A 10,894-nucleotide genomic window follows, 5' to 3' on the forward strand; every position below is an offset into this window, starting at 1 on the left:
TTTGCCTTGCAATTTATTTATTGTATTTTTGCACCACTTTAGTCCAAGCCGATCTACGAAAAGAATGTATTCAGGCACACACAGTCTTGTGATCCAGCCAAGGGCTGACAGAACAAAACCAGCTTGTCTTGTGGAAGCCTCAGTAGCCCACCCAGAGCACCCCAGGGATTCTTGGGAAGAGTTGGTCCTTCACCCGTGTCCAGCTGACGGTGGATCCTCCTCCCTCAGCAGCCCCATTTGCCTACCTCCACCCAAATCCGTTCTCACCCCACCCCCCATTGCTGCCTCAATCCATGCTTGCCCAGATGCAAATGGAAGATGGTTGTGAAGTGAGAGACAAGGCGGAGGGCGGCGTCCGCTCTCGCCTGCCTGGTTTTTATCTGAAGGCTGTTTCTAAACTCACAAGCTGAACTGTGTCCTGGGGAAGGGGGCTGATAGTGAAGGTCTCCAGCCAAGGCCAGCAGCAACACTGAAGGCAGGCATGGCTGTGGAAGACGAAGGGGGCCAGGTTGGGAAAGGGGGTGGGGTGGGGGGCAGCACTCCACTGGGCAGTGGCTTCAGGGTTCCTTTGGCTACTGAGGTTTCTACATGTGGAGCAGCAGCTGTTTTGCCACCATAGCTCAACTGGACCTTCCTGCTAGGGCCAAACAGGTCTACTGTGGGCTTCCTGGGAGCACCCGGCTGTCCAGTGTGGAAAGAAGGTGGTCCGCCTGAAGGGCCTGTGGTGTGACCCAGCGCGGAGCTGCTTCCGAGCAGCTCAAGCCGGCCGGCCTTTTGGCTTTGGGGTTCTTCTTCCTCCAATTCAAAAGGCCGGGTTTGCTGCAGTTCCCAAGATCCTGGCAGGTTTGCAGAATGGAGCAAATGGCCCGGGTGCCCAACTGGGACTGGGACTTGGAGGGGTTTGGAAGCCCCACGTTGCAGCAGGTGTGGGACTTACGGTCCGCCAAGGGCTGGTCTGGGCAGCTGCTCTAGTCCTGGCTGGAGGTGGCCAAGGAGGGGTCACAGCAAGCTTGAAGACCTGGGCGGAAGTTCTGTCGTAGAGCCGGCTGTGTGGGAAGCCCTGCAGGGAGGCGGTCAGGGCCGGAGGAGGTGAGGGAAGAGCACGTTTGCTGAGAGGGGAATCGTGCCGCTTCTGCATCTGTGGCCATCCGAGGTGAGCGCCTCTGCTGCCCCAGCCTCTCTGCCGGTGAAGCCCTGAGGAAAATGCTGGGTCCATACGTGGCTGCGTGCGAAGAGCCCGTGCCCTGCTCCTCTCCTGTGCCACCAGCCCTTCTCCCTTCTCCCTGCACTCTAGGACCCAGCCAAGGGCGGAAGGGAGCTTTAAGGGCAGGAGAGCAACAGCCAAAGTGCTGGGGTGAGGGGTGGGATTTCCCCAAATTCTGTTGCTTGGAGAAATGTATTAAACTGTAACCCACCCCTCAATAATATGCTCGCAGGGGAGCGAACAGTCTGAACAAACCATGGCAGGACAAGCGCTTCTCATACACCCACACCCAGGCCGTAAGAGCAGGTAACCGTCGGAGTAAAACCACGTTCAGCGGATGTTTAAGGCGGCCGTTGCCTAGCACTGAAAGGGGGGAGATGCGCCAGCTGAGCCCCTCCAGGAAAGAGCACCCAGAGACAGGCTCGTCCCATGCAGCTGTTGACACCCGCCTAACCTCTGAAGGGGGAGGCCTCAGTGCACGGGCCCAGCTGTGAACCTGTCAGGCCGGGGGAGCGTTCCATGGCCACAGTCCTGGTGCGCCCGCTCCACACGCACTCATCCAGGGTGCCCTCCCCTTCCTGCTAGCGGTGAATCCCTGACCCTCTTCAGAAGAGGCAGGCCCCGTGTCTGACCACACGGCCCCTTTGAACCTACCAAAAGGGAAGAGAGAGCAGGGGGCTCAGGCCATGCACGCATCACTGATGTATTTTAATGGCTTCCTCATTAGAACATCAGAAGTGCCCTTAGGCTGGAGCAGACCCAGGGTCCATCTAGTCCAGCACTCTGTTCCTACGGTGGCCGGCCAGCGACCAACACAGTAGGACATGGTGCAACAGCACCCTCCCACCCATGTTCCCCAGCAACTGGAGCACACAGGCTGACTGCCTCAAATACTGGAGATAGCACACAACCATCAGGGCTAGTAGCCATGGATAGCCTTCGCCTCCAGGAATTTATCCAATGCCCTTTTAAAGCCATCCAAATGAGCAGCCATCACTACATCTTGTGTTAGTGAGTTCCATGATTTAACTAGGCACTTGTGCGAAGAAGTACTTGGTCTTATTTGTCCTGGATCTCCCACCAAGAACCAAAGGGTCCAGCAGTCCATAATGCTTCCTGAAGAGGCCTGAACCTGCCTAGTTTCTGAACTAGGACAGGAGCCAAGCAGAATTTCTGGCTTGGAGTGGGGTGGGGGCTGCTTTATGATGAGAAAAGGGAGGCAGATAGCTATTTATGCAGCTTGTGGAATCCAAGTTTTCTCTGCAGAATTTCGTTTAATTCTGGACCAGTACTGCCTAGCCTGGTTGAGAGTGGGCCTCCCCCTGCTTGGCTCCCAAGAGGGGTCAAGGGATCCCGGCCACTAGGCGTGCCTGGATGCTCCACTTACTGTTCAACAGGCCCCCATGAAGGCCCTGCATGCATTTCTGCCCGTGTACTTGGAGGAAAGAGGGAAGTGCTTAATCAGAAGCACAAACTCCGGCTGCCATGAGATGCCCAGCAGCCACCTCCCCACCCCAGGCTATGTGGCCTGGACAAATCGCTCATCCCTTGCTACGTCCTGAGGTCCAGTCCAGGTGTCCCTTAGACAAATGGCTGCGGCCTCCCCAAAGTCCTGCTCTCTGCGGAAGGTGCTGAACCCCAGGCTCTCTCGAGGGCAGAGCAAGGGAGTGGGGTGGGAGGCTGGGAGCTGAATTTGACAGGCCCAGGCAGCCTCGGCTTCAGTGGGCAGCAAGAATGGGCTGTGGCTCAGGCAGCTCAGCCCTCTGCCAAGACCCATTGGCCTGGGGCAGGGAGCGTTTTGGACACCCACTTGTGTTTTTCCTCCTGAAGAGGCCGGCCAGCCAGTCGGCCCAGCCCCAGCAGGAAACGTGGGAGCGAGCGGGCAAAGCGGTTGCAGCACAAGTCTCAAGCAGGGTGGCCAGGAGAACCAGCCAGCCCGTCTTGCTCAGGCGGCGGAAGGAGCAGGCGTGCAGGGGCCATGAGGCCGCACTGGGTTGCTTCCCTCCAGACCAAGGGCTGCTGCCCCAGGTTTTCTCCAGTGGGCTGAAATAATGGAAGGCGTCCTTTGGGAAGACGTCTGGCACAGTGCCCCATGTGCTTCGCAAACCACCCCTGCAGGGCCTCATTTCCAAACTCTGCAGACTTGCTGCTGAGGCCCCTTTGGGCTGCAAACAGCTGCGCCCCAATGGACGGTGGGGTGGGTGGGTGGAAGGGAGGGAAGCAACTTCCTCCGCCCACTCCAGGCTGCCCGAGAGGCGCAGCAGCAAGCTGGCCGGTCTCTAGCCAGCCACATCTCAAGCCCTTTCTACCTGCGGGGATGCAGAACCCAAGCCCCGCAGAGCTCCGCAGGCTTCCTCCAGGGGGCGGGGCTTGGCCACTCAGCCTCAGGGATGACAGCAGGGCTGTGGGGACTCGTGGTGTGGCGCTATGTGGAAGACAGTCACACAGAGGAGGGCCACGCTCTCTCCTCCATCTTCCCAGAGTGCAGGACACGGAATAATGGGCTCAAGCGACAGGAAGCCGGATTCCAGCTGGACATCAGGAAAAACATCCCGACAATGGAACCAAAGACCTAGGGAGGTTGTGGGCTCTCCCACCCTAGAGTCATTCAAGAGGCAGCTGGACAGGGATGCTTTCAGGTGGATTCCTGCATGGAGCAGGGGGGTTGTAGGTCCCTTCCAACTCTACTAGTCTACGATTCTCCCTCTCTCATAATACTAGAAGCCGATTCCATGAAGCTGGTTGGTAGGAGATTCAGGACAGATAAAAGAAAGGACTTCTTCACACCGTGCATAGTTAAACTATAGAATTCATTATTACAAAATGTAGTGATGGCCACCAATTTGGTTAAATTCCTGGGGAAGAAGCCTATCAACGGCTATTATCCTGATGGCTAAGTGCAACCTCCAGTATCACAGACCACAAGCCTGTATGCACCAATTGCTGTGGAACATGGGTGGCAGCGTGCTGTTGCACCTGCCTGTGGGTCCCTGATTGACAGCTGGTGGGCCACTGTGGGAACAGCGTGCTGGACTAGATGGACCCTCAGTCTGGTCCAGCCTCAGGGCCCTTATGTCCAGTGCCAGCCCATCTCCGTGCTGAGGGGCACAAAATGGGCAGGCAGTGATGCCAAGACCACGGGGTTCTTCTGGCACCAACCCCAGAATAAACAAGATCCTGCACAGAGAAAACGGGCCTGCCTGGCTGACAAATGCCATTCTCCTGTGTGCCCTTCCTCTAGTTCGGGGTATGTTCCCTATGGCCCAGCTGGACGTCCAGATGCCTGAGGGAACGCCACACAGCCGGCACGAGGGATGTCCAGCTGCAGTGAGGCCGGAGAGCTGAGGGGGAGGGGGGAAGGAAAGGGATACCTGCCTTTGAGGTGAAAGAGCTGCAGAGACTGGCTGCCGCTCGCGTTGGTGGCCCTCCCTCCCCACCCGCCTGCAGCTCGGCGGCCAACAGCAGCACCTGCGAACGCTGCACACACCTTGGCTGGGCCCTCCACACCAAGCCCTTGGCTCACAGGAGAGGCGTCAGTTGCTGATATTTTATTTGCAGCTCCTTGGAAGCCTTCAGAGAAGGGGGGGAAATACCACCCACAGTCCATTGGAATTTCCGTTCCAGATTTGGCAACAAACCCCCACAAAAATACTTGATTAAAAATGCACCAGTTTCCTAACCGAAGCACTTTTTGGAAAAAACAGACACCTCAAGTTCATCCCGATCCCTGCTGCAGAGGCCCCCCTGCCCCCGACTCATACAGCACCGCTGCCAAACACAGCGGCAGGAGGTCTGCTCGCAGGCGCCCGCTGGCGCTTGGTCCCCACGGCCTCCCTGCACGGGCACAGAAGTCCCAGCACTCCTCCAGACACAGAGGGGGCCCAGGAGGGAAGGCAGGCAGGCAGGCAGGCAGGCAGGCGGCCCCCTCCCCACGCCGGCTTCATCTCTTCCCCGAATGCCACCAGCTGTTGCTGCCTGAGCAGCCCAGGACGGCCTGCTTCTCCTCAGGGCTAAAATGCAGAATAGTCAAGATGGCCGTCAGCGTCTGCTGCCGACCCAGCAGGTCTGTCAATGTGAGGAACCTGTAGAAAATGTTCTTGAGGTACTCCAGGTTGGCCCCCTCCCTGCGCTGGTCCCGGCAGGTCTTCTGGAGGCGGCTCTGGAGCGCAGACACCTGCTCCGCCTGCCGCTCGCCCTCCTCCAGCAGCCGCTCCTGCAACCGCCGGACCTCCGCCTCCAGCTGGTGCCGCTGCTTCTTCAGAGCCGAGACCTCCACCTCCTTGCGGCCCAGCTGCTCCGTGTACAGGAGGAAGGCGGGCTCGCTGGGGGCAGCCAGGGGCAGGGCCTCTGTCAGGTGCTCCAGAGGGCTGCCGCCGCCGCCGGCCACATCCTTGCTGCTACTGCCGCTGCGAGGGCCCGGCCCAGGGCACTGCTTTGCCCCCTGGAGCCCGTAGGGCGCGGCCAGAGCTCTCAGCTGCTCCAGCTCCTGGTCCTTCTCGGCCACAAGGGCCAGCGCTCGGCCCCGCTGCTTGTGCATCTCCCCCTCCAGCTGGAGGACCTTCTCCCGGTAGTCGCCCTGGGCCCGCTCCATCTCCTGCCTGTGGAGCTGCTGGAGGCGGGACACCTCCTGCCGCTTGCCCTCCATGGCCGCCTGGTGCTGCTGGGCGACGTCCTCGCAGGAGAGCCGGAGGGAGACGTACGTCTCCTTGAGCTCCGCCAGCTGCTCCCGGGCCTCCTCCAGCTCCTTGGCCAGGCTCCCGTCCTTGGCCGACTTGTTCTTGAGGACCACCTGAGCCCTCTGCTTGTACCTTTCGAACTCCTCCTTCAGCTGCCTCAGCTCGTGCTGGTAGTAGGCTGCGGTGGCCTTTTCCCCGTCGCCGGCCTCCATCTTGTAGGCGGCCTCCAGGTCCTGCGGGGTGGGGCTGCCCTGGGCCGCCAGCTGCAGCAGCTTCCTCAGCGTCTCCATCTTCTCTTTCAGCACGTTGACATCCAGGCGGCTCTCCTCCACGGCGACATCCACAGGGGAGCGGCCAGAGGCGGCGAGAGCCAGCGTCTTGTTCTCGACGTCCAGCTGGACGACGCGCTCTTTCAGCTTCTGAATGGCCGTTTGGTCCTTCTGCCTGGCCTTCTCGTAGGTGCCCAGGAGCTCAGACACCTCTGAAATCTGGGCCTCCAGGCTGGCAACGCGCTGCTCCTCCGTTTGAACACGCTCCTCGGCTTGAGCCGTCTGAAGGGAAGGAGGCAAAAAGGGAACAAAGACGCTGTAGTTGCAACGCTCGAGAAGACCCCTCCCACGTCCCGGAGAAGGGCAGGAATGCTCTTGGGTCAGCAGCTCCTTTGGGCCAGGGTTAGGGTTAGGGTTAGGAGGAGCTCCACTTGCAGCTTCGTCAGCACTCTCACAACACACCCACCCCACGTGCACGCGCGCACGCACACCGCTCACCTTCCTCCTCTCTTGCAGCAGCTGGGCCTGGACGTGGCTCCTGAGGCTGGCCATCTCGGCCCGCAGCTCCCTCAGCTGGGGGTCGGGCCGGCTGCTCTCCTCCCGCAGGGCCTGCAGCTCCCTGCTCAGCTCCTCCACCTCTCGGCCGAGGCGCCTGGCCTGGCGCTCAGAGCCTTCCGCCCGCTCGGCTGCACACGCTTTCCCGGCCAGGGCCTCCTGGGCCTCTTCCAGGCCCCGCTCCGCCTCCTGCCGCAGGTCCCTCTCGCTCTGCAGCAGCCTCTGCAGCTCCCGCAGCATGACAGCATGGTCGCTCTGCTCCTGGGCTCGGTCGTGCTGCTGGGTGATGAGCCGGGCTTTGGTCTCGGCCAGCTGCTGCTGGGCTTCCACCAGCGCCGCCTCAAGGCGGCGCGCCTCCTCCTCGGCCTTCTGGCTGGCCTCCTCCCTCGCCTGCTTCACCTTCTTCTTGTCGGCTTGGTAGGAGGCCTCCATGCGGGACTTCTCCTGGGTGACGGTGGCCAAGGCGCCAGTCAGCGTGGCCAGCTGGGTCTTCAGCTGGAGAAGCCTCTTGTCCACTTCGCCGGACCCGGCGGCCACAGACAAGTCCCCGCTGCTGGAGCTGACACCGCTCTCAGAGCTGCTGGTCTCCTCCAACTTGGAGGAAGAGGCTGCTGCCACCACTGCCCTCTCCTCCCCCTCCTCGTCCCCCTCCGCCACCCCACCCAAGTCACCCTTGATGCTGGCCAGGCTGGCCGCCGTGCCTGCGCTGTCTTCACTGTGCACAGAGCTCCGGTCCTCGCTGGGCTCTGGGCTGGCAGGAGGCCCACTGCCGCTCAGGCCGCTGTCCACCTCGTGCGAGACCGACAGGACCTTCAGGCTGGCCTCCAGGGCCTCCTTCTCCTTGAGAAGGCTCTTGTAGGCCCGGACGACATCCTTCAGGCGCAGCTGGTACTGCAGCAGCTGCTGCTTCTGCAACTCGATGGTCTCCAGAAGGTCCTTCTTACTCGGCCCACCCCCAAAGTTCATGCCAAACTTCTCCATGGCTCAAGGAGGCCCAGGGGACTCGGCGGGTCCTGCAACCTGGAAGAAGAGAGAAGCCGTTTGAGGAATGGCTCTGAGAGCCAGAGGGAGCCACAGACTGAGACAGACAATCCCTCCCCTCCCCTCCCCTCCCCTCCTGCAGAGGCTCTTCCTGGGCCCTAGCTTCATTCCCTGCGCACCATCGGCCCAGGAGGACCCTGGGCAGCAAGAGGCCAATGGGCGATGCCTGTTGAATCACAGAACGGAGCCCAGCTGGGCCCGAGGGCCAGGCCAGCAAAGCCAGATAGAAAGACCGGTTTGGGAATCAATTCGGCGTGTTGCTTGATGCTGGCTACCCAGGCGTGGTCAGAAAACACAGTGGGATCCGTAACAGATGCCCGCTGGCGTGCAGAAGTGCCAGGCCGGCTCTGGCAAGGGCACACCCCAGGGAAGAGGGAGCCCAGGAGGCCTGCGCAGGAGGGAGCACGCAGCCTTGGCCAGGGGGGCCGGGCAGGGGAGGAGGAGGAGGCGGCAGCAGGGGAATTTCCGGGGGGGGCTGCAGAAGCGAAGGGGCCGCTAGCGCTCAGCCTCCGCCCGCAGGCCAACAGAGGGAGGGGGGAGGGAGAGCCTGGGGGGCCACATAGGCGGGGGGGGCACGGGGGGCGGGTCTCCTCCCTCCCTGGCGGGCTTGCGTAGAAGGGGTCGTGCATGGGCGCGCACGTGGGGCCCGTGGAAGCCAAAGGGGCGCCCCCAGCCACGGCCCGAGAGGCAGGTGGCTGCACAGGCAGGGCCCTGCCCTGGAGGAGGCGCTGGGGCCCCAGGGGCAGCCCAGCGCCGCCCTCTCCCGCGGCATGCCTGGAGGAGAGGGGGGCCGCCTCCCCTCCTTGCACCCCCACGCCAACCCTGCAGAGCTGACCCCTGCGACGAAGACCTCCCCCTCCCCCTCCCCCTCCCCCTCCCCCTCCCCCGGTCCCACCTGGGCGCTGGGGAGACCCAGGTCAGCCCCTTCCCGGCCAGGCGAACGGCTGCGCATGCGCAAAAGGCGGTGCGCCTCGCCGCTTTATCCGACACGTCCTGCATCCGCCTCTCATCGTCGGCTGCCCGCCTGCGCATGCCCAGGAGGGAGCCCCAGGCCTCAGTGCGCCTGCGCAGCCCTCGAGGCCGCCGTAGACTTTTATTGTGGACGGACGCGCAGAGTCGGCTTCCAGGTTGACTTTGAGCGCCCGGAGCGGGAAGCCCCGCCCCGCCTCTCCCCGACTGAGCCCTGAGCCGGCGGGGATTGGCCAGGAAGAGGGGCGGGGCTTCTGCTGCAGCTCCGGGAAGACCGCCCCGCCCCCCGAGCAGCCCGCCGGCGGGGTCTTTCGGGAGGGGGCTCCTGGCCGCCCGCGGCGGGCTACACTGCAGGGCCGCCTTGCGCCGCTCAGATGGTGGGGGTGGGGGTCCTCTGGCTGAAGGGTCCGGGGTGGGGTGGGGTGGGGTGGGGGTCCGCGGGCTGAAGGGTGACGGAGCGCCGAAGCTCCCCGCGCCATGGGCCTAAAGCCATCGGGGCCATGAAATGGACTGTTTAAATGGATACTGTTGTTTTTATACTTTTTTAATGTTTTTGATGGTTTTTAAATTTTGTATACTTTTAATGTTTACCATTTTTAATAATTGTAAACCGCCCAGAGAGCTTCGGCTGTGGGGCGGTATATAAATGTAATAAAATAAATAAATAAATGCGCGGCGGCGGCGGCGGCGAGGACACGGCTGGTCTCCGGAAGGGGAGGACCGAGGCGCCGCGCCCGGGTTTCAGGCAGCGACGGGAGAACTGCAACGCGGGGGGGAGGAGCAAGCGGGTCGCCTCCATCGCCCCCCCCCGCCGGGCACCGAAACGAGCCCCCGGGGAGGCGGGAGAGCCCTCCGGGAAGCTCCCGCTATGCCGCCCCCTTGGAAAGCCCCGGGCGGGGGGAGCCCTTCTCCGCCGCCCCCTCCTTCGCCCCAGGGAGGAACCACAGTGGCCAGGATCAGTGTGTGTGGGGGGGCAGCTTTTCTCTCGCGCCACCAGGACATGAATGCCTGCCCCCCCCCAACACCATCATCTGTAGGGCCACAAAAGTGGGGCCCATTCAGTCATGTTTATGAGCCAAGGAAAAAGGGACCAAGAGCAGCTTCAGAAACGGGGTGGGGTGGGGCGGGGCGCACACTGAAAGCAAGAAATCCATTCTGCCCTCAAAAAGAAAGCAAAACCATGAAGTGGAGCCCAAAAGAACAAGCAACAATCTCGGGGGAGGGGGGGAATGAAGAAAAAGAAAAAGATCAAGAGAAATGAAGAAAGTACTGGTACTGAGTTGCAACCTCACCCAAATTTCCCTGCCTTCTGGCAGAGAGTTTCCTCCTCCCCACTTTCCTCATCTAATGGAAAAATCCGTTCTGGGGCAGCGGACGACATGCTGGGGGGGCAGGCAGGAACCAGCAAAGTCTGTTTTTCTGTTGTTTGGGGTTGGGCGTTGTGTGTTTTAAACACTTATTGGGGTTCCAGAGTACCTACAGGGTCACCCAGAGCGGCTGCTCGTGGGGAGCACCAGGCCAAGCACGACGTCCTTCCGCACTGGCCCACTGACTTGACTCCAGCTTTCTGCTTTGCCAGCATTTCCGTTTCCTGCCTTTCTCATGCTCCGGTGTCTGCACTCGAGGAAGACAGGCTTGCTCTTGCAGACCGAACCCCGAGCCGGGCTTCTCTCCCCACTGAATTCTTCCCTCCATTCATTTCCACAGTTCCTAGAAGGCCTCCCTCTTCGCAGTACAGCTGAACGCTCCTCCCCCCCCCCCAGCCCTGAATCCTGAACTGGACAGGGAGCCTGTCTGGGGTGGGGGCTTGGCTTGCCTCTCTTCCACCCAGGAGTAACTGATGGTCAGCACATTCATTAGGGGCCATGGTCACCATTGACGATGGCTACAGGTCTCTGGGCATTGGAGATCCAAGAGGGCTCGGAGGTCAGCTTTCCTGGTCCTCGGGCAAGGGAGCGAGGCTCTTGCCTGCAGCGCAAAGGGGCATGACCAGAGGGCCACCCCTGAGCATGGCAGGCCTCGGCGGAGCCCCTGGCCTGGAGCTGGAGGGACCAAGGGCAAGGAGAGGGCTCTGCTGGGGGACCAAGGCGTGCATCAGTTCCCCCATCCATTGTGATGGCATCACGAGGCTGCCATCACAAAGGCCAGGCCAGCCACGGCCCCCCTCCTTTTGGAATCCT

The 10,894-nt window shown here is 61.6% G+C and overlaps 1 protein-coding gene across 1 annotated transcript; it reads right to left on the reverse strand.

Annotated features, from left to right (window-relative positions):
• Positions 1 to 4,737: 4,737 nt before the first annotated feature.
• Positions 4,738 to 8,689, reverse strand: GCC1 (GRIP and coiled-coil domain containing 1). The gene is made up of 3 exons (XM_063134430.1): positions 8,641 to 8,689; positions 6,648 to 7,724; positions 4,738 to 6,431 (listed from the first exon to the last, which is right to left on the reverse strand). Exons 2-3 carry the CDS (start codon positions 7,683 to 7,685, stop codon positions 5,145 to 5,147), a joined length of 2,325 nt encoding a protein of 774 aa, XP_062990500.1. The 5' UTR covers positions 7,686 to 7,724; positions 8,641 to 8,689; the 3' UTR covers positions 4,738 to 5,144.
• Positions 8,690 to 10,894: the final 2,205 nt, after the last annotated feature.

The sequence above is a fragment of the Elgaria multicarinata genome, chromosome 9 (assembly GCF_023053635.1).
Source record: "Elgaria multicarinata webbii isolate HBS135686 ecotype San Diego chromosome 9, rElgMul1.1.pri, whole genome shotgun sequence".
Taxonomy (NCBI): domain Eukaryota; kingdom Metazoa; phylum Chordata; class Lepidosauria; order Squamata; family Anguidae; genus Elgaria; species Elgaria multicarinata.

Bases quoted from the DNA above. Each gene is read 5' to 3' on its own strand.
- GCC1 (XM_063134430.1), bottom strand. From the start codon at position 7,685: ATGGAGAAGTTTGGCATGAACTTTGGGGGTGGGCCGAGTAAGAAGGAC. The intron at 6,432-6,647 runs GTGAGCGGTGTG...CCTTCCCTTCAG, and splicing joins TGCTGCAAGAGAGGAGGAAG to ACGGCTCAAGCCGAGGAGCG.